The sequence below is a fragment of the Trichogramma pretiosum genome, unplaced genomic scaffold (assembly GCF_000599845.2).
Source record: "Trichogramma pretiosum strain Unisexual culture from Peru unplaced genomic scaffold, Tpre_2.0 scaffold3, whole genome shotgun sequence".
Classification (NCBI taxonomy): domain Eukaryota; kingdom Metazoa; phylum Arthropoda; class Insecta; order Hymenoptera; family Trichogrammatidae; genus Trichogramma; species Trichogramma pretiosum.
The window spans coordinates 4,341,574-4,369,189 of record NW_019641698.1 but is presented as its reverse complement, the minus strand read 5'-3'; the positions used below and the strand labels follow the sequence as shown (position 1 = coordinate 4,369,189).

General features: G+C 45.1%; 2 protein-coding genes across 3 annotated transcripts in view; both read right to left on the bottom strand.

The window, feature by feature from the left end:
* Positions 1–13,937, bottom strand: part of LOC106650771 — a 30,800-nt gene extending 16,863 nt beyond the window's left edge. Inside the window, exons 1-3 of the mRNA XM_023462470.1 lie at positions 12,504–13,937; positions 10,032–10,993; positions 763–1,172 (exon numbers count right to left, since the gene is read on the bottom strand). Coding sequence (XP_023318238.1) covers positions 763–1,172; positions 10,032–10,675 — 1,054 coding nt within the window. The 5' untranslated portion in view covers positions 10,676–10,993; positions 12,504–13,937. The remainder of the gene's footprint in view (positions 1–762; positions 1,173–10,031; positions 10,994–12,503) is intronic.
* A 1,181-nt stretch (positions 13,938–15,118) lies between these two features.
* The window catches only part of LOC106650888 (carbonic anhydrase-related protein 10), a 36,609-nt gene continuing 24,111 nt past the window's right edge, over positions 15,119–27,616 (bottom strand). Inside the window, exons 4-9 of one of the 2 annotated variants that reach the window (XM_014369141.2) lie at positions 22,915–23,010; positions 22,653–22,719; positions 21,668–21,822; positions 19,839–19,967; positions 18,363–18,408; positions 15,119–18,228 (exon numbers count right to left, since the gene is read on the bottom strand). In XM_014369141.2, coding sequence (XP_014224627.1) covers positions 18,212–18,228; positions 18,363–18,408; positions 19,839–19,967; positions 21,668–21,822; positions 22,653–22,719; positions 22,915–23,010 — 510 coding nt within the window. In that variant the 3' untranslated portion in view covers positions 15,119–18,211. The remainder of the gene's footprint in view (positions 18,229–18,362; positions 18,409–19,838; positions 19,968–21,667; positions 21,823–22,652; positions 22,720–22,914; positions 23,011–27,616) is intronic. The other variant, XM_023462422.1, reaches the window with a different exon arrangement.

Genomic DNA, 27,616 nt, shown 5'->3' with positions numbered 1-27,616 from the left:
CTGGTGAAAATTTTTCTTTGACGCTCATACGTATTGCACGCGCTATTATAGCGCTCGCTCTCTCGTTTAATGAAATTGTTTCCCCTCTCCTTTTTTCCCTCCCACTCGTGCCCAATCGCGAGAAGCTTATCCAAATGTTATTGCTGATCTTTTTTCTATTTCTCTGATTAGTCCGTACACATGCGTACACAAGCACTTAGAGAAATTGAAAAGATCGAGGCTATGATCCTGATCTAGACTCTGTCTGTGTGTTTTGGATTCAATGTAATATCTCGAGCAGCTTGCGCGCGCGGATACATACTTATGTACAAGAGCAATGCTTCTTTTACTATATACTATATGTACACGCTGCATTCGATACATATAGTATATATAAACGCGAAGAGCTGCATCCTATATTATGAAAGAGGAAAGTACATTCAGTCGATCCAATGTAATCAAGGCAGCGCGCAGAACCGTCAATCAATAAACTCTGAGAGCTTCTGCGCGCGAGTACCTGTTGAGTCATTAGTCAATTTTAATCAAACGATCGATCGACAAAATGTATTTACTTCTTTTTCTATGTTTATTTATCTGCACGGGAGTGCTACGGCTTCTCGGCCATTTCCGCTGCCAACGAGATATAAAAAAAAGATGAAAAATGATTAATTTAAAGTCCCATCGGCTGCGCTTCCTCTTTTTCCTCTTTCGCTCGATCTTTTCCAAGGATGACTGTTTTATTAAAAAAAAAAAAATTCGATGTATAGGTTATACGGAACTAACCTGACGGGGTGATGTCGTCGATGGACTGTCTTCTGCCGGTGCCGTTGACGGGCGAGCCGTTGAGCTGCCACCAGACCTCGGGCTCGGGGTCGCCGGTAGTCAGACAGGACAGGCTGACGTTGCCGTTGATCTCCTGCTGGATGATGGTCGTCGGCAGCAGCACAGTGGGCTCGCAGGCGAACTCGTGGGCCCGGAGATCCTCCCACCTGCGATCCTGAAGTCGCGCGGGCTGGCTGCAGTGCAGCGACTGCGAGTACAGCCGACTCGAGCTGCCGTAAGTCAGCAGCAGGCAAAAGTCCCGGAGATGACAGTCGCAGGACCAGGCGTTGTTATCCAGACTGAGAGTTTTCAAGCGCCTGAGGCCGGAAATCGTTGCGGGCTCCAAAGATGTCAGCTCGTTACTGTCCAGCCTGGCCAGCGCAAAACAGACAGAGAGAAAGAGACGTCGTGTTATGTACTAGTTGAAATAGGGCTCGCTCTCTTGGGCTATATACGGGTGACTGTCCTAATATTGCGACTGCCACTGAAAGTGGGTTAGCCTTTGCCAGTGCAGCGCGCACAGACGATGCGTGTTATATGTGCATTTGCTAACGGCACGCGTCCCGCATGTTACAAACATTTGCGAGGGCCGTTTAATGAGAATTTAGTATAAGAACAACTTGTACACGGTATAAGGCGGTTATTTCTGGGAGAGCTCGAAAAATAAACCGTATAGCGAACTAGGGTCCCTATACATGCTAGCTGCTGTACCATTGTTACTATTGGAGCTTATTTTATACACGCAGGGACCGACCCCTGCTACGCTGTTGCAAAATTAAACGCCTTCTTGTATACGTGTGGCGTATAATGTCATTTTAGTTGTATGTAACAAAAGCTCTCTGATCTTCTCTGTGCGTTTTATTACGTTTTCTTTTATACCCCTTGCCTCTCACTTCGAACTCTTCTCAAGGAAAGTTTCAACGATCCTTTGGCGTAATTTGTTAAAGCAAAAACACATTTAATTAAGCTGGCGATCTTTATTTTGTAACGAATATTCCTTCAAAGTAATCAGAGTCTTAAATGCATCTCAAGTTTACCTCTCGAGGCCTGAGCGTGAGAAATTTATTAATTTTTTAAAGAAAGGAAATTAATTCGAGCGGCCAGAGTAGTACAGCAACTGTAAATATACGCCCAAAATTTGATACAAAGCTAATAATTTAGCGTTATCGTAAGTTTAATAACTGTGTCTACAATTATAATGCAAATTCGATATAATTTTCATGATTGGAATTTTTTTATTACAATGTATGAATTTACGTTTGAAATGTATAAGTCTCTTAAAAGTCGAAATGATAATTTGTGAAGCGACAAATGAACAATATCGATTCCACGCAACGTAATTAAATTATTTACCTAAAAAATTAAAATTGTGAATGATCAAATTAAAAATTTTATATTAATTTAAATATTTTACCAAAATTGTTTCGAAACATCTCTGAAACTACAGCTGTTGAATTATGATAGTTCATAATTTATAGTGGTTGTATACAAATATGAGCTCGAATCTTTAAATTGAAATTATTTTCAAAGAACTTAACGATAACTGCGCAGCCGTAATCTGCTTCGAATGGGTCGCTTTAGAGTAAAATTAATGTATAATATGCTGAGTTTAGTCGGTTTTGTTAATCTAGATGTTGGCCTGCTCGGCCAAGAACCATCGAATGGAATTGAGAGATCGCAGTTTAGATTCGTTGAAATTTCAATAGTTCTGTTTTCTGCTGCTTAATTGAAAATAAAAACCAAAGTAATTTTCACTTCAATTAAAATTATATTTATCTGTTGTATATATTTGCAATATTTATTTTGCAATTATAAATTAGTCAATTAATTATTTGGTTGATTAATTTAATTGTTCAATAATATTTCTATATTTGCAATGAGGAAATGAATTTCATATTTGGAAATCATGCACTTGTACTTTTATATTTTAAAAATAGATGAATTCTTAGAGCTTCACTTTGATTGTCGGTAAATTGGAGAACTACTGAACAAAAATGATTTCTTTATAAGTTTGCTACCACAATTCATTAGCAGATTGACTAGCGCTTCGTAGCGGTACACAGACAAACTATGTTGCTAACTTACATTGTATAGTTACAAATAATATGAATGTAAGGAGCAAGTTGGCGATGTTTGAATAAATGAACAATTTCACGATCTCAAATGACAGTCCGTCGAAGTTTCAAACGATAGTTTAGTTTTGAAAGCAAGTACGGCCATTATTTTAAAGAATGCAAAATTTGATTATGCACAAGACAATTGAAGCGAGAATTAAGTTGAAGACAAGCCACGCCGATATTCGTTTCGATCGGAATTTCAGAAAGACTAAAATTAATAAACTCGACGACTATGCATTATTTATCGAGTTGCGAGAACTCGGTAATAATGAAATTTTAGATCGTCACTTTATAAGGATACGCAACTTTGAGTCAAAAGTTGCGTCAAACGCGACGTTGAAAAAAACATTTTTTTTCTGTACTCCACGCCGAATTCGCTTTTCGATCGCCGCATGAATTTTAAACTCTATTCAAACACAAGCCCATAATTTCCATCGCTAAACGTGCAAACTTTTTATTTTTCCCGTCCAGCACGCCCAGTGTTGTCTCGGGCATTCGATAAATTCAATAACGGGGATCGCATTTTCATAGCGAAACTATATCGGATGAATAAAGTTAATTGATAATGGCAAGATGATGGATAAGACGAGAGCTATGCAAAAACAGACGAACGACAAGCGTATATATACATATAGCCCCACGTGCAGTAGTGTAACTGTATATTATAGAGTATAAGGTTATCCTCTAGCAAAGCGTCGCAAAGTATATAACTTTGCTCGTTTACTCGGGGCTCTCAGGCTGATAAGGGATAGGAGCAAGAGAGATGGATTTTCGCATAATAATAACAACAGCAACAATGATAACAATGATAATAATAATAATGTTGTCAGCGACAATAAAGATAATAATAATAAAAAGGCTCTCTCACGACGCTGACGCACAAAAAGGTTTCTGCGCTGGCTGGCTGGCCACGCGTATATGTCCCATTATAGAGCCCTCTGACGCGCGCCATATCCCCACCGTCGTCGTCGTCGTCGAGCGATATAAATCATTTCGCTGCATAGTTTTATCTGTTTTTTTTTTCATCCGGAAGGCACGTAAAAGTCCCTCGGGCTAATCGATAGCCGATGCGCGCGCGCCGCGCTTTCGAAAGGACAAAAAACGCGCGTGCAACGTGGCAGTATAGCGCCACGCGCTGCTGCTGTGTTGCAACAACGACGAAAACCCATTGAAATTCGGTAATTTTGATAGCAAACGGTACAAATGCGCAATATTCTAGCAAATATCCCCAAATGGATTGGGTATGAAAACAAACACAGAGAGGCAGAGAGAGAGAGAGAGAGAGAAAGAGAGCGAGAGAAGAGCTCGAGGTCCAATCAGTTCGCACTGATGCATCGCAGCTATAAGCAGTAATTTTAGAGCGGCGGCGGCCGCGTCAGTTCCCGCCTATTTACAAAAGGATGTCAATTACGACGAGATGTTCAATCGTGTAACATTGTTTAAATGCGCGCGCGAACGTCGAATATGTGTTTGCGTGCATGTATATGTGCGTGGCTGCGTGGATCTATGTGTGTATATGTATGTGTTCAGTCGCGACGCAGCAACAGCACTTGGTTTTTCGGTACGTTCATTGTTTCCGAGCAATCTGTGTCAGTGATTTTCATAACGATCCAAGAGAGAGAGAGTGAGAGGGAGAGAGGGAGAAAAGGGAGTGAGTAGAGGCGAAGAGCCGTAGTCACGTAATAGAGAGAGCTTTTCTTTTAACCCGTCCCTCTGTCTCTCTCTCTCTCTCTTTATCTTTCTCGCGCACGCGGAAAGATCGTCTGACAAAGTAAAATTCGTCGAAGCGTACACACGAAGCTCACTGGAGTTTTCCCTCCTTCTTCTTTCTCTTCTTCTACTCCGTGCTCTTTTCCCTCTCTCTCTCTCTCTCTCTCTCTTTCGTTGAGTTGTGCTGATTGCATGCTTTACGGAAAATTGGGCGTAGAAAATACATTTTTCTTACTTGTATAATCATTTGATTACCCACGAGCGCACGTTTACTAAATCCACAGAGCTCCCGGAGCAGAGAGAGGAAGGGAGAGAGGCAAAGTAGCGTGTATACACACTCCAGCGCAGCTCTCTTTCTCTCTGCTTTTGCGCGACCTCAAAGTTCACGGTATTTTTTCCCTCCCCCTGCGAGCTACTATATATATTCGCGCGCGCGCTTGTAAAGCAAAAGTTTGACCGTTATCGCGCTTTTTAACGCAGTTTGTTTGCGCGCCAACATGCACACACGCGCTCAGCTCACGCACGCACGCACGCACGCATGGATGCGCGCACGTGGCAGTCAGTTTTAGAATTAGCCTATACATACACAGGCTCTTTACATATTTTCTAGCTCTACTACGCGAACGAACTCTGTGCAAACGCCCGTTGCCTTTGTATATGGAGTAGTTTCCGAGGGGCCATATAGGCACGCCTCGAGGATATCTATAGTGCACGTATATAACGTACAAATTAATCCGGCGCCTTGCAGCAGCCTACACTACGCGAGGCGCGTAATCCTCCACAAATATATACTTGAGTATTTACCCGAACTTTTGACCAAGTTATCTCTTTCACGAGCAGCGAGCTTGCCTCCGATCCTCCTCTCTCTCCTCCTCGTTTCCCTAGCTAGCTCGTCGCTAGCACTATAAAGATATTAATGCAATTAAAGTCTCCCTTCGCGCCACGCTCCGATCCTGCAGGAGCAGCAGCAGCGCCTCTTTCCCAAAAACTAACTTCTATCGTTCTCGCGCTCGTCGCGCGCTGCACTTCAAGTCTCTCTCTCTCTCTCTCTCTCTCTCTCTCTCTCTCTCTCTCTCTCTCCCTGACACGCTGCACCACTGCAGCAACTGGGGAAATTTCCGTATTTTGAAATCCTCCCCTGTAAATACACAGCCACACGACAGCAACAGCAACAGCAGCGGCAGCGGTAGCAGCAACGCTTCTCGCTTTGTGTGTATATATACACGCTCGTACGTGTACGTGTGTGCACGTATATCGCTCGGATCTTCCGGTTTAAGCTTCAATCCCACAGCTAGCTCTCTCTCTCTCTCTCTCTCTCTCTCGCGCGCGCGCGTGCATGCGGTCATACCGCAAGTATTTCAGCAACAATTTGTTAGCGTAATGGCTAAAACATATCGACGCTAGCTGCCGGGGGCGTGTATATGTTATATATTTCGCGTGTGTGTACGTACACGCGTGTGGGCTGTTTGTAGCAGTGATTTTTCGGAGGCAGCTGCGTCACTCTCTCCCTCTCCCTCTCTACTCTGCCTCGCGCAGCGTACCCGAGCCGAATATTTTATCTATAACGTATAGAACGCGCTCACATACTCACACACCACATACGTATAACCAGGTTATAATGTGTTTCAGCGATAAGTTTTAATTGGAGCGGATTTTGCCAGTGTGAATTTATCCCTGTACACGTAGGTCCGTCTACGTGTGGATGTGTCTGTGTGTCACACATACTCGGAAGATACGTACACGTACACATATGGGGGGAAAAGCTCGCACCAAGTCGAGCTTGCCCGAGCTGCTGCACGCTACGTTGGTCTCGAGGAACTTTGGAAACAGCTAGCGAAGAGAAGCTCGGAGAAGCAGCGGCGGAGGCAGCGGCGGTGGTGGCGCGCCACGGCCTCTACACCCCCTGGCGCGCAGCTCACCTCGATCTCGCCAAAGCTCGCGAAGCTTCCGCGATTTTCCTCGGATCATTCTGATAGTTTATTGACTTCGATGTATACGTATAGCAGCAGCATCTGCACACGTGCAATCGCCTCTGTGTGCGCATGTTAGTGTATAAAAGCAGAACGGGTAAATGCCTTTCGTTATCGCGAGCTCACGTACGAGATTCAGACGCGTATCTCCGTATGTGCCTGTGTGTGTGTGTGTGTGTGTGTGTGTGTCTGGGTGCGAAGAGGAATGCTGCCAGCGCAGTACCCTTCTTAGACCTTCCCCCCTTTCACCATCCTCCACCTCTTGTTTCACACACGCTATTCTATTCGCGCATATAAAGCCAAAGATAATTCAAACTTACTTTGGGAATTTCGCTTCTCTCTCTCCCTCTCCCTCTTCCCGTTTCACTTGCTCTTACTCGGCACTTATTCGCATACGAGCCGAGCGAGGCAAACTCATATAGATAACTGTTACCATCTCTTCGAGACGCGCGTATAATTAAAACCTAATCGATTGCGCAGCTTGAGTCTGCTGCTGCTATTGGCTCCGCTGCTGCTGCTTTTTGTCGATAATTTGTGAGAGAGCGAGAGCAAAAGTTTCGTTCGAAAGCTAGGGTACTGTGTGCCTATATACGCCTATGTGTGCGTGTGTGTATATAGGGGCAAAGAGAAATAGACCGTTCTTTACGTCAGAGTAGGAAGAGAGCGAAAAGAGAGTGAGAGAGAAAAACATTAAATATAAACGCAGTGCGCAAAAATTGCTCGCGTTCGTTCGCAGGAATAGAGAGACGGGTACAAAACACGCACAACACGTAAAGCGGAGGAATAAAAAAAAAACGAGAAAAAGAAAATAGAAGTAAAAAAACGAGAGAAAGAAAGAAAGAAAGAAAGAGGACGATTGCAGAAAAACGTGACATTATTTGCCTGCTGCTCGGCATCCCATGACCTTGTTGCGTACGTCTCTCTACTCTCTCTCTCGCTGCGTTCACTCGGTGTCGTTCGTTGTTCGCAAGTTGCAAGCTTTACTTGTATTGTAGCGCGTTTCCGCACACGCGTATATATACTTGCGCGAGCGCCTGAACACTGAAAGAGAGAGAGAAGAGTAGAGAGTAGAGAGAAGAGAGATACGCGCTGTACGAGCTCGAGCAAGGAGCAGCGGAAAGTGCGTACATAAATCAGCGAGTTTTCAAGAAAATTACGTTTTATCCTTTCCCCGCTCGCTTCGCGCACTCGCTTGGTACCCCTCGCACACACGCACACGCCCACATGCATACCATCGTGCTGCTTCGTGCAGCCACGGCGCGGCTATATAAGCTATTCACCTGATGTTCTTTAAGCCTGGGCACTGCTTCTCTTTCTCTCTCTCGCTCGCTCTCTGCGTGTAAATGCGCTTGTACGTGTGTGTTCCTTGGCCCCCCGTACACGTCGTACATGTAACACATTATATTTCACAGGCAGCAATGTGTGCTATGCTGTGCTGCTGTTGCTGTTGCTGCTGCCGCTGTACACATGCCTCTTCTGCTTGGCCTAAATGAATACGCGCTCTCGCACACACACACATGTACGTAGGAGCTACTGCAGCTGCATACAACGCCTCTGCACGCGCGCGGCCTAGCCTCCTTCTAGGTGCGGCTTTATATTTTCAAGAATATGCATGAATATGCTTAACGAGGCTGGTATACAATTTCCAACTAGGTTCAGAGGCTGCTGCTGCTACTGATGCTACTGAGCTGCTGCTGCTGCTGCTGCTTCTAGGCACAAATAAAAAATTCTCCTCCGAAATATATAGAGCCGAGGGAGAGAGCTTGCAGCAGACAGTACCTTTATTCAACCGATTCGTTAGATAAAAAGAGAGAGAGAGAAAGCAGAAATAGCGCGGTGAATTTGATGAGCCACTGTGTTTGAAAGTGACTCGTTAATCCTTAATTGCGCGCCAGTGTTTGCCGCCAAAAATGTGCGGAGAAAGGGACGAGAGAGTAAAAAGAGGCAGCAGCTATGTGGGTGTAATTCGATACAAATTTGTGCCAGCGCAGTATAGTATATAGCAACAGCAGCAACAGTATTCTCTTGACATGACAAAAAAAAGGGGGCGAAAAAAGGAAGAACCATATTTATCGCGATTTTCGTGCGCGCAAGCACGAATCAAAGTGGATTTATCAATTCTCTATCGAGTACGAGAATAAAGACTTATAGGCTGCTCTCCGCGCTATTTGTAGTACCTAGATATATAGTACCAGCTGGCAAAAAAGCGTAAAAGATTGACGTCGGGGAAGAGAAGGAGGGAGGAAGGGAGGGAGGGAGTAGGAGGGAAGGAAAAAAGAATGATTTTTGATTTACTATAAATCAAATCGCTCGCTCGCTTTATATACCGTGCCGCCCGTATGCCAATAAAATGTCGCGCATCGACAAATAATCCAACTTTAACGTACGCGCGAGTGTGCGTGGTGAAGCTTTTTTTTTATTCCTGTTCAGAAAGCCGTAATAAAGAAGCCATTTGAAGAGAGGCTCTGGCTGGTTGGCTGTCAGCCTCACAGTCGGGCAGGCGCACTGTTCAACGGTTTAGATATTCAAGCCATTGTAATATTCCGTATCAACATAAAGGATGCACTGCACCGCTGAGGGATAGGTCATTATTATTATAATGTTATAATATAATTTATAATAATAGTAGATCGAGTAGATTTAATCCGCAGCGCGAATTACAGAACGAATATATAGCAGTAGTAGCAGTAGCAGCAGCATGGCGAGCGTAGCGGGCGTAGAGGACGCGGAGCGAGCGAGCAAGCGAGAGAACGTCGACGAGGTGGTGGGAGATAAAGGGAAAAGCTATAAATCCTATTATTCCACATTGACGAAGATTAAAAGCCATGGTAACTGCTGCTGCCGCCGCCGCCGCCGCCGCTACTGCTACTGCTGCTATTGCTCAACTGAGCGTTGCATTTTCACAGTCCAACTATATACGTATATATCTTTATATATGGAGCAGCAGCAGCAGTGCGCACAGACGGACGAGTGAAGATATATACGTACACGTGCGAATGTATACAATGCGAAAGCCGAGCTGCCGCTGCTTTAGTAGGTGAAAATATAGTATATATAGAGTTGAAGAGAGAGAGAGACTAGGTACGTACGAGTAACCCCTTTCAAAAATTATAAGCGCCGAGCGCAACAAGAAAAAGCCATTTCGACGAGTTGGCTGGCTGGCTGCTGCTCTTGCAGTCGCGTGTACGACGGGGAAGAAGAAAAAAAAGAGAATAAGGTGAGCAGATATACTGCAGCAGATCTCTATACGTAACTGCGCCTGTATGTAGTATATATATTTATATCTAGACGAACGACGTACTCCGGCCACACGTATATGATAGGTATACACGATCTACGCGTACTTGTACGTAAGGGGAGCAGCAGTCGCATTCATGACAAGAAAAGGAGCTTTATTATTGTATATAGTAGTATACGTAGTACAGTAGTATACCTGAGCGTTTCGAGGGCCGGCAGACGCTGAAAAGCCAACGGATGGACCTCTTGCAATCGGCACCTCTGCAGCTCGAGGGTCCGCAGATGCTGCAGCAGCGGGAACTGATGGGACTTGAGCCTCTTGAGGGGATTGCCGCTGAGCACGAGTATCTTGAGGCGCTCGTTACCGGCGAACGTGTGGGGCTCGAGGCTGGTCACGTAATTGTCGGCGAGATCGATCTCAACCAGTATGCGCATGTCATCGAAGGCCCGCGGATCGACGCTCCTGAGGCCGGCGTTGCGCAGAAAGACCTTCTGCAGATTGACGAGGGCCGCGGACTTGAAGGTGTCGGCGGGCAGCCTGGAGATGCGATTGCCCGTCAGGTCGATCACCTGCATGTCCGGGTCGAGATTGGCCGGCAGCGAGGTGAGGCCCGCGTCGGGGCACAGGGCCGACTTCTTGCCCGAGGTCCATTTGCAGTGGCATACCGAGGGGCAGTCGGTCCAGTCGGGGAAGGCCTCGACGACCGGTGGTCGATCGAGCCAGAGCGGCGACAGCAGCAGCAGCAGCGACACCAGCAGCAGCCGGACGACGACCGGTTGTTGTTGTTGCTGTGGTTGTCGATGCCTCGCTCGGAGCAGAGGCTTCTGCATCCGCCGCATCTATGTGCTTTGAGGGACGAATGGTGGTGGTGGTGGCGGCCGCTGTCTCGTTGGACGACGCCGTGGTGGACACGCCGCCGCCGCCGCTACGAGGCCCTGGGCCCTAGTGGATTTTTCCAGCTTCTCTTCTTCTACTTTTCTTCTTCTTGATTATTATTTCGTGTGTGTAGTCTCTGATCACTTCATCGCGATCGCACGATCAGCTACAGACTCTCCTCGAGATTGGATGCGGCTGCTGCCGATGCTCCTCCCGATGCTGCGGCTGTTTTTCGCTGCTTCTGCTGCTGCTGACGATGCGGCTTCCTTCGATCCATCGATCTGTGCGCGGCGACGTAACATGTAACACAATCAAGTACATATATACGATACATTTTAAGAGGGTGGTATACGCGATATATAACAACGTTAGTGCAGCGAGAGAGCGAGATAAGGCAGAGATTGTGACGCGAGCATAAATAAATTTATCAAGTGGGTATGTGTGTCGCGCGCTCGCAGAATGCGTATGAATTTTCCGCGTGAACCCTCGCATGCATGCATGTGTATGTGTTAATATCGATCGTTGCAGTATCAGCAGTATCAGCAGCATCAGCAGTGGCAGAGAGAGATACACACTCGCGCGTGATACACATGTATATACACAGAGAGACGAGAGAGGAGTGGAGAGGAGAGGAGAGATAGAGAGAGCAGGGGTAGCATAGAGATAGAGAGATAGATAGGTAGATAGAGAAACTCGGCTTGTCTCTCGTTCTCCCTCTGTCTAGTGTATACTATATATACGGAGCCATACATTCGCTTATACCTAATACGAATATGTGTATGTACACACAGTGGGAGCGAGAGAGAGAGAGTTAGTCAGTAGTCACCCTCTGTCTCTCTCTAGCTTTGGCTGTGCGTGCAATGTGCATGTGCAGACGCAGCATTATAGATATACAGTGCGTATAGAGAGAAGAGGCGATACAAGCCCCCGAGCGCGCAATAGATGCAACTTGGCCTGCTGCACACACATACATACATACATATACAGAGGAAACGCTGTGTGCCGAGCGCAGCACGTTATATTATGGCTTTTCTGGACCGTATATACAGCTATATACGCGTGTATGGATCGCGATTCGCGAGTAGCATAGCAGTATAAGCAGCAGCAGTGGCGGTGGCAGTGGCGGCAGCGCAGCGCGCAAAACACGGAACGCGGCGCGGTGAGACTACGGGCTATGTGGCGTAGTGCTGCCTCTCCTCCCCGCGCGCTAACCCCCTTCCCCTTCTCGCGGCGCGGAGTAGAGCCAGAGCAGTTGCACCCTTTTCCCCTCTTTGAACGCACGCAGCTTTGCGCATACACCCTCTGTGCCTCACACACACACACACATGCATGCATGCAAGTATAACACACACAACGGAATCAACTGCTACGTGTGTACATATAAATATCTATCTCAAATGGGGTTGCTGCTGCCACTGCTGTTCTGCTACTACTGCTGATGCTGCTACTGCTGCTGCCATATCGCCTCTCTCACTATATACACAAGCTCTAGCACTATTATGCTGCGTGATGTGTCTCTCCTCTCTCTCTCTCTCTCTCTGTAAATCCGTTTGTTGTGTGTGTGTTTGGGTAGGGAGGTACGTGTCAGTATGTACTACTAACTACGGGCTGCGTGTGTGCATGTACACGTATGATGTAACGTTGTGTTTCGCATGCGAGGCTTTTGATCCGCGCACTGCACTCGCGAGCGAAGGCGGATATTGGAAATAAATTAACGCCGTCGCCGACTACTACGACTACGGCGACGACGAACGACGACGACGTCGCGTTCGAGTGTCATCGAGAGCTCACCTGTGCGTGAAAAATGGCTTAAACCTCATTTGGTATGGCCTACGGTATGAAACGTGTCGGCTGCGGCGGCTGCCTCTTCTATATATTCCTCTTTTTGGCTCGTCTCTTTTTGCTTATTCCTGGCGCGCGCTCGCTTACCGAGGCAAAGTAACCGCGCCGCGCTGCAGTAAAATTCTCAACTGCTGGAAACAAGTAGCAGTAGTAGAAGAAGAAGTTGAGATTCTCTTCGTTACTGGGGCCCTGTACACTGCACACTCTGTCACCGCACTGAAATACTTTTTTTTTTTCAGATATATAGGTATACGACGTAATATACTTCTGGCTCGCAGAATCGTCGAGAGCAAAGAGAGAAAAAGAGAGAAGAGAAAAGAAGAAGAAGAAGAGGAGGAAGACGGAGGGAGAGAAAAAAAGAAAGAAAACTAGCACTCGGCAGCAGAACTACTAGTCGGTACTTTTCGGGATCTGCGACGCGCACACTTTGCTCGTCCGACTTAAAGCACTGTTCGATCACTTGGGACGTATCTCGATGTTGTCATCGCGCACGTACGGAGCACACTCATTCTCTCTCTCTCTCTCTCTCTCTTCCTTCTCTCTTTTGGCTCTCTTTTTCCTTTCGCCGTCGTTCTCTCTCTCTCTTGCGCTGCCTGCGCTTTCTGGCGAGGAGCTTTGAGAAATTCTTCGTTCTCCTTCCGCGCTCTATAAGTAAGGCTCGCAGCTTCCTTTTCTTGCCTCGGTACGCGCGCTACTCAGACACCGTGATGCAGCAGTATATATGCTTGAACGTGTGTGTATGTGTGCCGTGCGCTATACGTACAGTGGTAGCGCAGCTCAAGCGATGGGAAATAATTGCTGCGAGCACAAAGAGGGCGATAGAGCGCACTAGACGGTCTCTCTTTCTCTCTCTATGTATGTACTATGGAATGTATAAAGCAGAGAGAAAGAGCACTGCACGATCGTATAAGAACGAGAAACACAGTCGCGCACACTGTAACACTGTAAGATGTAAGACGAGATAGCGCTCGAAAAAAGAATATACCTCCAAAAAAAACGGGAGAAAATTTTTGCCGCAGAGCAGTGCAGCGACCGACTACTGGTCGTATACGTATCGTTCTCCGTATACGGCTATACACACTGCACCCACGCACACATGTACAGAAGAGAACAAGCGCACAGAGCGAGAGAGAGACACACTGAACTAAACGCAGCAGCAGTAGTATATCGGCGGTGGCGGTGGTGGTGGCTCGTATCTCGCACTCGTTGTTCCTCTGTATATACACACCTTGTATAGATATATCGCGTAGTAGTGTGTTTATCGGATATATAGTACGCATACACTAGTGGTGCACGCAGTGGCGGAGCACGCGGTCAGTCGCGGTGCTGTAATAACGCCCGCGCCTCGCCAAAGACAGAAGAGAACTGACTACTCGGGGCGCCGCGCGCGACGCCAGCGGTGCACGCGCGCTGCTATTCTCCAACTCCCTCCCACCACCCCCGTGGCCGTCGCCGTCGCGAGAGAGAGATGCTGGATAGGCTATGGGGGAAAAACTGCACACACTGCACTGCACACGCTAAATGCCTGTGAGCAAGAGTGAGAGAGGAGTAGAGCAGAGAAGTACCTACCCCTCGTCCGAGTACACCCCTACTTTCGCTGCGATAATGACTAGCAATATAATGCTATATCTGTGTATACGAGAGTGCACGTAGGAGGTGGGGTACGGGGTTGGCCGTTGGAACGTCGACTCGCGAACTGCGGAAGGGGTAAGAGAGAGAGAGAGAGAGAGAGAGAGAGAGAGTCTAGAGGCGCACGCACAGGTGGCGCTGAACGCAAGTCGTGCGCTTTTGCAGTTTTCGACTATTCACAATGTGTGTAGCGCAGCGCGTTCGTTGTCGGTGCAGGTGATGCTGGCCACTGCCGTATCTGTTGGCGGGGAAACGCGCGGCGCTTTTCTGATACACGTTATAAAATACTTGACCGATCAGCGACCTCTTGAAGTAGGCGGCGCTGCTGCTGTAGCCGCGCTTTTTCTGCATCTCGTGCATCTATATGTATAGGTATAAGGTGTGTGTATGTGTGCGCGCGCTCCGATATTGTAACCGTCGATGGCCTGCTGCTGCGTCGTCGTTGGCGACCTATTATTAAATTGGTCCTCGAACGTCCACTTGTGTATTGTAACTCATCGATCGCGTCGCGTTTGTAATAAAGATAACGTCCTATATATCGTTCAAATATCGTGCCAGCACTTACATCGCGAGGCACACACATACGCACACAAGACCCAGCTGTACCGCTGCAGTGAAAGGAGATCAGCCGTTTTATATACCGCGAGCGCACGATAATCGAATATTCGAATCTACTTACCGATGCAGGGTAAGCATCCGATGCACTGCGCGTTGCGGCACGTCGAGTCGACAACGCGAGCGATTCCGCTGCAGGTACTTTCTTTGTCAGGATTATCTTTCCTATCTGTACGATGAATATACGATCAGTGGGGCTTTTTCCACTGAAAACGAATAACGCTGTGAAATGAATATACAACTCCGCCATTGGACTTTTGGCTTTTGGCAAAAGCATTTTATTACAAGAATAGAGTATAAATCTTTTTGTGTGTGTGAGTGTTTTTCTCTTCTTTTTTTGCATCTCTTTCACATATCTCTCTTTCGATTCCTTTATTGTTGTTTTCCTTTTTAATCTTTGTCGTCATCGTCGTTTCCGATATTACATTCCGTAAACGCATTCCGCTATTTTCAAACCAGCGCTCGTCCCGCTTTTACACGCGCTAACGGCTTTTCCGCGTATAAGGGCAAAGGGCCGATGTTGTGATTTATATTGTTCGTTACATATGTCGATGTGTTTTATATTGGCAGTTTCAAGAACATTCGACGATCATTCGAAAACTTTTATCATTTACAAGTTGTGCACTGACACAATGTGACGCCCTTCGCAGCGGTTCGAGTTCTTCACAGTAACATTCCTTTCTCGACTCCGTTCCATATCTTATTTATCAATAATCTGCCTCGTGTGTAATAATATGGCGCACAAAAGCCACCGATAGTCAATAGCGATTTTTTAACTCTATATTTTACGTAAGTTTGCGTCATTTCATTTTTTTTAATGATAATATATTCATCCTCGGTACGTCGCTCGTTGAATTCTTTGTTTTCTCGCATTCGATCGCGAGTTACGTTAATTCCTTCGGTTTTCTTTTTTCATAATCGTACCGTGTTTAAATGATATTAATATATAATATATTTTCATGTATCGTATTTATGTAACATTATAGTCTAAAACATCGCGTTGAAGCGTCCATCGAACTGTGTTAATTTTTTTTTCTGTTGCTTCATTATACTTCATCTTATAACTTAATTTCGGAGCAATTCTCTAGTGTTTAATTTTTTTTACACAAAACTATTACGTGATCTATTAGCAAGTTGGGCTTGCGAGCCAGAGAGAAGGAAAAAGAGAGAAAGAGGAAAAAAAAGTGAGCCGAGTATGTACCAGCATCTATAATAAGTCGACGGTGCAACGACAAAACGCGCTCCGTTTTTCTGTTTGCTTTGCTACCTCACGCAACGTGAAAAACTTGTCTCTTTTTTTTCGTTCTGTTTCTTCATATCTTGTCTCTCTTTTCTCTCTCTCTCTCTCTCTCTCTCTCTTTTCTCTCTCGACTCAACAAAAGTATTCTATGTAGCCACTAGACCAACACGCTTGCACACATATTCGTACAATTAACAGAACTCGAGAGTTTGCAGCTGCTTGTCTTTGAAATCTTTGTGTGAATGTATGTGGGTGTGTTATGTTTTTATTTGCTCATATGCTTGTATAGGTGTATGTGTGTAATATACAGATATAAATTTTCGTGTTATTCATGTTTACCATTTTTCGTTTCGTTTGCATTGCATTCAAAAGTCACTAAAAGTATAAAGGAATGATTGTTTCGTGTTTTCAGCCGTATACAGTCAGTACATTTAAATACGTATATTTAAATAGGATGTATCAATCGTTGGGTGATTTGTCTGCAGGTATTGTATTATAACATATTAATTCCTTCTTTCTTTTCAATTCTTTTTTTGCAGATTCTAATTCTCGCGTGCTTCCATAGTTCGCTTCCTTACGCTTCAAATACTCTACTACGTTTCGCCCAAAAGTAATTCTCGCTTAGCACACGGGTAAGTTTTTCGTTCGTTTTTTGTTTCCTAATTTGTATATCTTTAAATCCCATATTATGTTTGATATATTTTTATTATGCTATTTTCATCAGGGACTAAGTATACAACGTATAGGCATCACAGCTCATCACGCGATTTCTCCTTTTACGCAATAATCAGAATAATAATAACAGCGCGTACACGTTATATTTTTAATTTTGCTTCTGTCATCTTGTTTTTTTTTTTTTTTACTTAAAATATTTCACAATCATAGCAAGCCCTTACTTTTTTTTGTTTTATACCCTCGCACATCTATTTATATAACTCGTTATTATTACATTATAATTTAATAGTTAATAGTTTTGCTTTTTTCCTTTCTTGTTCGTCTTCACAGAGATAGTTTTGTTTTTAGTCGATAGCAAGTATATATATTTTGTATTTATATATAATTTATTTATACATATTTCTATATGCGACGCGTACAGATCGGTCGAACAGCAGCTCGCGCCAACAACCATTTAGCCACGCATTGTGGACTCGCGTTTGTATACAGATAATATAATATAGCTTTTATTTTTTTTTTGCATGATATGTCGATTGTATTGGTATGTCCTCTATCGAGCCCGTTTACGCACATACGCGCACGCACGCATCCGAGCGACCAAGCTCACCTCTCGTCGTTCTCGGCTTTCAATATTTTGCAACAGCTTTCGAATACACATACGCATATACGTGTAAAAACACACGAGCTGGCTGCACAAATGTGTGCAGTGCGCCAGCGGAGAGCAACCAAATGCATAACGCTATACGCGAGATTGAGAGTGAGCAACTTTTAGCGAGCGAGTGAGATATGGATGAAGCATCAGCAGCAGCAGCAGTAGAAGCAGTAATAGTAACGGTGGCGTCAGAAGAAGTTGTGTGTAGTAAAGTATACACAGTATAGTATAGTAGTCGCTGATGTTTGCTTTTCTTAGCGTCGCTTGATATATATACCCTGTCTCGCTTTCTCGCTCGCTCGCTCGCTCTCTCCGCGCCCCAGAGCTCTATTCCGGGTGTATATGTGACAGATAGACAGACAGACATTGAGTGCATCGTGCGTTCGAATGTATACGTATATACACATATGAATTTTTGTCGGTATCAAGTCTGCTGTCATCCCTCACAGTACGTATATATAAAAAACAAAACAAAACAAAAAAAAACAATAGAAGAACGAAATTGTTTCAATACGCGCGCACGTGTGTGTCTGTATACGTATACAAGTGTATATCCTTTCTCTCGCTTGAAATCATCACAATATAAAACGCACTCCGTGCATTCCGTGCTCTTTTTTTTGTTCCTCCTCCTTCTTCTCTCATTCATGCGCTCGCTTCTTCGCCGTATATGTCGATGCGGTTGTGCCAAAGTGGTAAATCGAAGCTTTTCCCAAGGTTTCGTCGACTCTCCATTTTTCTCATTCCTACGCCGCGCCTCTCCTTCTTCCTCTTCTCCTTCTTTTGCTTTCTTCTTCGTCGGCTTTTCCCCCGTATATACCAATCTTGCTCTCTTTGAGTTCTGCGGATTTATTTCCAGCTATTGGCTGTGAAAAAACAAGAGAAGGCATCAACGTCGGGCGTCTATACGCGTATGTGAGATTGGGCGATAAAAAAGAAAAGAAAAAAAGGAAGGTAACGAAAAGAAAACGAAAGGGAGAGAGAGAGAGAGAGAGCTTACCTTTGTAGTAAATATCTCTGTTCATTGTTGGACAATTCTTTGGGCCCTGCAATAAGAGAAAACCGTGTATTTTTCTTTCTTCGAGCGCGAGCAAAGAATAATGTCAAGTATGTTCTTGTGTGTGAGTACGTGAGTGTGTGTGTGTTTATGGAGAATCGAAGATAGAGCTTTGAGTTACTGCTTCAATCGTGAAAAACTCGTACATAATATATATCTATAGGTATAAAAGTAAACCGCACGTGCACACTCGATCGATCATTTTCATCGCGGTCGAAATTAGTTTGCATCGCTCGCGGCTGTTGGACAATGATTTTTCTCATTTCGATGTACATAGATTGCAATTTTTCTCATTCGGCAACGGTATAAAAAAATGTTGTTCAGAGTTGATTTAATATAACGCTCAATTAAAAAACTGTCATCTCCCTCTTTTTGTTTTATTGCGACCTCAATTGGGTATGCAGGAATCGTTCGCACGACCGTCACGATATTCCGAAATGCCAGATGATACCGCTTTGTTTTTGAACGTTACGAGAGAGCGAGAGAGAATAGCGTGCTTTACCGCGGCAAGAGCCACTCTCCCTCCCTCTCTTCGCGTGCATACACACACACAGAGAGGCACAGAGCTCACGACCAGAAAGCGCGAAAGGTACAGAGGGTGAAGAGAGCGAGAGACGGATATTCAATTGCTCGTGTACGAGAGCTTATAGTAGCAATTATGTATGATACACGCCAGTTGAACGAGTAATGACACGATTAATTCGTCCTGTCAGCGCGATTCTCGTCGTAAATTCGAGGCTTCGCGTATATTTATATATGCACGTATAATAGCTTATATATCTATAACGATTAAACGTCGTTGTGCAGGGAATTTCGAGTGCTTTACCGCTGCTTTACAAAATATAATTGACATTTCGGCTTATTTTGTAGATTATATCGAGAGTCGGGGCTGATCTGCGCGCTCCTGCACACTGCTCGTAATGCGGCGGTAGTGGTAGTAAGAGTAGTATTACCACTACCAGTAGTGGCAGTAGCGATGACGACGATGGCGGCAGTAGTACGACTCGGCGCTCGGTCGGACACGATTTCAGTTTCAAACTGAAACCTAATACAATATCGCCGTGGCTCCCTATGCATTGTGCATATATACACGTATACGTATACTGTGAATTAACAGCCCGACTTCTCCCTTGGACAAGTCTCGAAATGTTCTCCTCCGCGAAACAGTGTACACACTTATACATATAACACAGGGAGAGCTAGAGCCGGCTCTGCAGCAGTGCAAGGAGTTTATTAATGCAGTAACCCTCTTCTTCTTCGTTCCTTCCTTCCTCGAGCGGTCGACTTGGTCGAGTCTTAAGGTCTCCTGCTGCAGCGGCAGTGACGGCTGTGTGCAGTGTGCATGGTATAATATACATAGGTCTTGGATGTGTACACTTTCTATATACATGTATAGCAATAGCATTCTGAGCTGGATACCTCAATGTTAAAATCGATGTTCGTCCTGACGGGTCGATGGTGTAGGGGTTGCGGTGGTCGGAAGTTGTTGCCCAGCGGCGCCTTTGGGTGTCGCTTGTCGCCTTGCTTCAATTCCCTCAAGCTCCGTAACTGCGTGATATACAGGCACATAGTAGTAGAGAGAGACATGTATATACAGTCATATTAAAAGCTTTCATATACATATATAGCCCATAGCGCGGGCGGTATATATCGAGCACATAGAGGCGAGTAGCTTTCGGTAATATCCATTTAAAATCAGAGCCGCCCCTCCCGAACTAGTGGTATAGTTAGCCTGTCGTTCTCGGGGAAATTTATTTATTATTTAGTTTAAACGCATAAATGAATTAGTAGTTTCCAGTCCGTTTGATGGCTCGCGTATGCATATTACTCTCGTGCGGCAGCGGACGGATGATCGAAGGGCATGATCGTGCTCGAGCGCAGAGTTACCCATTTATAACGTATAATACACGAGCTATAACGAGTCCGAGCTAATCAATTAATCGCACGGCGCGCGTAAGCTCCGATGCGCGGCATAATAAAACGCTGCTGCCTGTATACGTGCAAGCTTCAAACTACGCATAAATATAATATATGTCCGAGCTAGTACAGAGAGACAGAGGCTGAATTACGTTCACTCGGCGCTGCTGCTATGCCGCGCCGCGCCGCTGTGCCCTCGTGATTGACGCGGATAAAAATCATTGCTCTATGTGCGGCCGCCATTGTGTTGCCCGCGCGCTATAACATATACACGTGTAATACCCGATGTATCTACATGGCTTATATGCAAATTAGACAGATAGGAAATGGATACCCACATACGTGCAATGTACTCGTGTCTCTCTCTCTCTCTCCTACTCTTGGCTCGGTGGTGTTCACTACTACCAGTACGGCGTACCATTACCAGTATGCTATATACTTTTTCGCGCTGTACGTGAGCACTCGCACTCGCAAAGTTTTTAGCAAGTTTATAGTGTTTGCATATATATATACGTATATAGTACCGGGGGCCGCGTAAACGTAAATATCGCGAAACTTCAATATAGTTTGCGCGCCACTACCGCTGCTGTGTCGAGTCCCCAAAGAGATGAGGACAGAGAGAGAGAGAGAGAGAGAGAAAATCACGTCTGTTCGTTGTATTATGCGCGAAATTTCGACTTTTGTGACCCTCGCGGTATACCTGTATATTTAACACTCATATATAATATACGCTGTTTACATATCTGCGTGGACCAGTGCCTGCGATAGAATGTTTAATTTAGTCTTGTAAATCCCAAGAAAGTATGTGTATAAACCGAGATAGAGAGCCTAGGAATGTAATAGTCGTTTATACATACACCTCGTTCGCTCACTTGCGCTTTACTCACGCGCACGTACATGTGTGTGTGTAAGTGTTTGTGCGTATACGGAAAAGCGCAATTTCACCTTTGATATTATACCAGTCGCGCGCGAGCGAAACGCCAAGTATAGCGTGGCATCCACCCGCACGTGCGTATGTGACTTTATGATATAAGCGTCAAATACGCGGCAAATATTTGGCGGTGTTATTTTTTTTTTGCGCGCAATTATAGCGTTCGATGTGCTGCGCCACTTTGACCCACAGACCCGGAGCACGTATAGCGTACGTGGTTTCTATGGGTGATTGTATACGAAGATACATTAATAACGCGCAGCGTATATTACACGGCATATAATACGAAGCGTGAAGCAAAATAATAATGAAAAAAATTGATTTAGTTTAACGTGCTTGGCGCGCGCGCGCGCGAGCGCGAGCGTTACACCTATATATAGCATAGTAGAATATTACACACCTGTTGTTTCGTTATGTAAATTGGCTTATTGAGTATGATCCACGTGGTGGTTTCGTGACAGGCCGGCATCGTCGTCGAGCCGTCGTACGTCATGTAGTGCATCGTGTCGGGCAGCAGTTCCCTCACGCCGATTCTCTTGATATCTATCGATTGGCCTGTGTGTGCATGTGCCCAAGACGACGTGAAAAAGGGAAGGGAAAAAAATAAGAACATACGTCGGTTATTTAATAAATTACTTTGCTATCGCTCGATTCCTCGAGCATGTGGCATAATATATGGTCGATTCTCTATGAAATCGAATGGTCAAAAAAAATTTTTTAGTTAGAAAATTTTTTAATTTAGCAATAAAAACTCTGAATCATAACATTTTAAAAACCTTGCTACGACTTATATGAACATTTTGACCTTGCCACTTGCAGATTTGCAGATGGAGGTGCTCGCCATCTAGTGGTAGAGACAGGCTTTAATTATGATTGAATTTTCATTGGACATATTTTTTGACCAATAATCACAAAAAATTAATCAGTATTGAAAAGTTAATTTTTAATTAAAACGTTTCAATTTAAGCGAAGAATTTAAACGTTTTCAATATTAATATCAAAATAATTTATACAAATATCTTAATTGTATATACTTATACAATTATTTTGACTTTGCCACTTGCAGATTTACAGATGGAGGTACTCTCCATCTAGTGTTGAGACTTAGACTATCGGAGGTAGTATAACCGAGTTCAAAGTCATTCACAACTGTTCAAAATATTTTTGAAATGTTTAAAATGCCATTTTCAAGTTATTTTAAATGCGTTATAGTTGTAACAGAAAAATTGCTATAAACAAGTCAGTCAATGGTAATGCCTTTTAAAAAAATTTTAATGATCATTTTTCAATAAAATTTTGAGACGCTGATGACTTTTTTTCACCATTCTGTTTCGCAAAGAACCAGCCATGTATATATATTTGATTTGTTTTATTTTGATACTCACCACCATACGTGATTTTGTCGAGATGCTCGGTAAAGAGTCTCACCTCGGGATTCGACAGATCGCCGATCTATACGACGAAAAGTGAAAAAAAGGATTAGAAGAAGTGAGAAAGATAAAACGAAAGATAGACGCTGATAAAACGGTTTACTGTCTATATATATAGATAGATAGATGGTAAAGTAATCGATATATAGATATATCGCGGAAAATTGGCCAAGGTAGAGATTGCGGAGATCTTCGGTCTCTCACGTTTAATACGTACCTGAAGTAGCAGGGATACGGCCACGATGCCTTGAGCACGATGCAGCGCGTCCGAAAAGTTGTTGTAGAGGTGCGAGTTGAAGCCGAATATCTGGATCTGTTGATAAAACACAGGCGCATAGTGGCTTTTAATCGAATTTACTTGTTTATCAAGGATAGATAGAAGAGGGGAGGGCTTATATTGGATTAGAAAAGTACTATATAGCGCGCGAGCAAACGCGCAATGAAGAAAGAAAGAGAGAAAGAGAGAGAGAGAGAGAGAGAGAGAAAACGCGATGATTGTTTTTCTCTTTTTTTTTCTTCTTCTCTCTTTACTCGTTTTGCGCGCTCTTCGGCTTCTCTCTCTCTCCTGTTTATCTTTTATACTACTCCCGCGTGCTCGCTTTCTTCCTCTCTTGCTTTCTCTCTCACTCGTGCCACGCGCCGACTTCCTTTTTTTTTATCTTATTTTTTCATATGCAGCCTCGTTGCTGTTTCTCTCTTTCTCACTCTATATATCTAACGCAGTGCAGCACGGTTGGCGGTGACTACGGCGGCGGGCAAAGACACACGGGCCGGGCCTCTCGACTCGTAGCCTGGCAGTAAAATTCATACTTAGTTGGGGTATAGTGGCCGCTGTGCGACGACGCGCTTGGAGATGGTCTCTCTCTCTCTCTCGCGGAGTCTTTTTCTGCTAATTAGCATGAAGAAAGAAAGCTTCTAGGCAGAGTAGAGCTGCACGCGCCCGCGCGCACGCAAGCGTCAGTAAGTTTGCCTGCCGATTTGCATAAGAAAGACCAAAGGGGCAAAAGAGTGTATTTGCTGGCTCTCTGGCTCAACTTTGTCTCACTCTCTCTCTCTCTCTCTCTCTCTCTCTCTTTCTCTCTCTCTACCTCTCTCTCTATATATATACGAGACAAAGAGCAATGATTAGCATGCACTTTTGAAAAGTTGGAAAGATGTTTTCTTTCAATTTATTCGCGCCGTACGTCGTAGTATAGCCCAAGAGCCTCGCGCGCGCGAGCAGCAGGGGGATAATTAATAAACGCGCGCGACTTTTATATCGTCCGATTGGTTAATCAATCGCTTGGAAAAAAAGAAAGAAAGAGAGAGAAAAAGAAAGAAAGGAGTAGCGAGAAAAGAGTGCGAGAGAGAAAGTTAAACAGCGGACTAATTGAAACGATCAACTTATTTAATTCAAACTGGAACTTTGCCACCGGCCTGCCACGTTGTCGCGAGTGAGCCGGATGACATCGAATATTCTAATGGGACCGGGTATAGATATAACAGTGGAGAAAATTCTAATCTTAAAGCAGGCAAAAGTTTAAGGAGCTTATATTTTCCTTGGCGTGCGCGCGGGCGAGAGATGGCACGCGTCGAACAATCGATAATGATTCGCCTTCGCGTTCGTATTATAAAGCCTATTCATTTCTTAATCCTGGCCATGCACGCGACATTATTCAGCTCGAGCGAGGAGCTTTCGATGCATGGGAAAGGAGGAGGAAAATTTCCTTCGCTGGAAGAATCGAATTATCTTATGCATACGAAGCCCTCCCCCGGTATATAGTACAAGTAGAGTATATGTATATTAGCATCGTCGGGGAAAGAAGAAGCCTCGCGCGCGCGCGTAATATCTGCTCATTTTGGGTAAAATTTGGATGAAATTGCTGCAAAAGAGGCGAGGTGAGTGGAGCGAGTGTGCAAGCGCGAGGCCGAGAGAGTGTACGCGAATTCTCTCGACGTTTGTCAAATTACTCTTCGAATTAGCCAGTAATCTTCTAGTTGTTGGCGGCTGCGCCCATCCTTTTCCTCCCTCTCTATCTCACTCTCACACAGCTGTTGCCCAATTACAACCATTTTGAATTCTCTCTCTCTCTCTTTCTCTTTCGGCGAGAGAGCTTTATCTCGAGCGTAGCTTTTCTCTCGTTTAATGCTCACCTCCTGTCTCTAATTTAATTATAGCCCTGAATCGGCCAAGCCTATATATTATATGCAGCGTGCGAGTTCTCTAAAAAGGTGTGTGCGTGAGTTTTGGTTAATATCACGTGGTACTCGAGCGTGGCCCCAGCGAGCATCGTTTACTCTTTGATCGAATTTATAACAAAACGTGGGCGATATATCAAAAGTTCACAATACGCTTCGAGCTGCGAGCCGGCACAAGATCATTTGCGAGGGTTTGAGAGCTTTTTTAAACAAATCGTCGATACACTTAAAGCTCCGCGAGCAAAGCGCACGGAAGTAGGAAGGAATTATAAGAAGTCATTTGATGCGAGAGAGATGGGATGGAGGGAGCGAACGAGGAGGGGAACGAAAAAAAAAATAAATAAAGCACGACGACATTCCGGGTCAGAGGTTGGAGTATTACGAAGCTCATTGAGAGATCTTTACCTTCTCCTTTTTCGCTCCTTTCTTTTCGTAATGGTTGCAATGCATATAGACGTACTTTTTTATATACATAGGACGAAGAAGAGGGAGCGAGTCGAGTGTATAAGTATAGCAGAAAAAAAGGACTCGACGATTCTCCGAGACTTCCTTGTAAAACGGATAATAACTCATCTCTTATAGGTACTCTTCTCTCTCTCTCTCTCGCTCCTTCTTTCTTTTTCTTCGTATATACCCGACGCTTTCTGCAAGCTGTATCCCCGCGCGCGCTCGCGCTTTCATATATACCATGTATACAGCGCAGTGTAACCGAGACAAAGGCACACGTCGAGCGTGAGAGAGCGAACAATACTCGGGGCGCGTGCGGAGCGCTCAAAAATCGTTACGCCGACTGCTGCTGCCGTTGCCACGTACACCCCCCCACACACACGCATCGAGGAATATTTAAAATCCAGTATGATAAAATCTCGACGCGAGAGTATAAGTATCTGTGTGCTTGCGTATTGCGCGTGTATGTATGTGTGTATGCAGGGTACAGCGGTGAAATTTTGACGCTTTTCAATTACGTATACGCTGTAACCAGAGCAGCAGCAGCAGAGAGGCCCAGAGCGGAGTTGCACGAGCCATATTTAGCGGGGCTGCCTACGCACGAATATAGGCTAATTTGTATAATCTGTAGCCTGGCCGCGTAGCTTGCGTACATAACTATATAGCTTTCTACTGCGTGCTCAGTGCCCCGTTTTCAGTTATGCTATATATAGCTCGCTCTCTCTCTTTCTCTCTTGCTCACTCGCATCACTATACCGCTGCTAGCACGCACATATATTATGCACACATGTGGATAAATAAATTATGCACATACACTTGACCTCGAGAGTGGCTCGAGTTCTATCTCTCTCTCTCTCTCTCTCGCTCGCTCGTTCTCTCTATAGCCTCGGCACTGCTGCTGGCACACGACGCCCGAGCTTTGCTAGTGAGCGAGAGCTAGAGCTAGTGAGTGTGTGCAGTAGTAGCCAGGTATTATAGGCTATTTCCTCGAATCTGCCCTGTGCCACGCGCGCGCGTCTCTGCTGCTGCTGCTGGCCGTGGCTATACTATATCCTACGAGCTGTACTATATATGGGTATGAACCTGCTGCTAGCTGCTGCTGCAGGGCTGCGTGTGTGCTTTTGTGCACATTGGCGAAACGACCTCGTAGCATTCGGGGCTGCTGCAGGGGGGGTCGACGTAGCATACCTGACCAATTTTGGCGCACTCGTGTGCGTGTACAGGTGTGTGTGTGTGTAAATGTGTGCTCGCATCCACTGGCTCTCTCAGCAAGGTATAGCAAGCACGATATGTGAATGCGTGTGTTTGTGTACCTCATGCTGCGCGAGCAGGTGAGCGTACGTGTTATATAATGCGTAAAATAAAGCTATATTGGCCGACGCGAGTCAAGCACGCTCTCACTCGTATCTCATTATTCATTCGTTAATGAAGCATTAGGTAAACGTTTTATTCAATAAATATTAGAGACAGCTCTGGGGGCTGAGCATTTGCCAGTCGTGAAATATATATAATAATCATGATATCTAATTGAAGTTCGTGCGACCGTTAAATTGACTTTGAAATATACATGTATGTATGTACGTATGTATCCACATGACTGAGTGAGAGAGGGAGAGTCTGCCTGCCTGCCTGCCTGCCTGTGCAATAGCACGCTCATGCATGCATTTCGCGCGCTGCTTGCCATCGGCTCTGCTCTGCTCTGCTCTCTATATGTGTATAGCCTGCGTACATAGCCTTGCCAGAGAGGTGAAGTAGCTGCTTCTCTTACACCTCCCAACACTCGCACGTACACACATTTAACACAGACGAGCGTGTAGAAGGTGTATGCGTGCCCGTACTCCAGCCGCTGCCGAGGGTGAGAGGCCGTGTGCGCGCGCGATCAGATACATATATAATAATTAGCTCAGTGGTGCTACGCGCCAAAAGATGCGCATCTTGCGGCCCCTAATGCTCTACCCTGCTAGTCAAACCTCTCATTCGTGTAGCGCGCTGCCGTTGCCGCCGCTGCGCATTATATTATACCTGTAGAGTAGCGCCTCTCGCCCGGGCACGTATATACTTGCTCACCATTTGTATGTGAGTGTATACGCGCGCAAGACGAGTATACATACAGAGTGTAATGGAATTTCGAAAATGAGCTTATTTCTTCGCGCGCTGTAACTTTGCAGCTTGTGCCGTGTGCATACAACAATGCATATTATATGTATATTTCGTCGGAGGTAGCTGCATGCACGCACGCACGCACGCGGCGCGGCGCCCTTGCGAGCTGTTCGCGCGCGCGGAGCTGCTTTTGT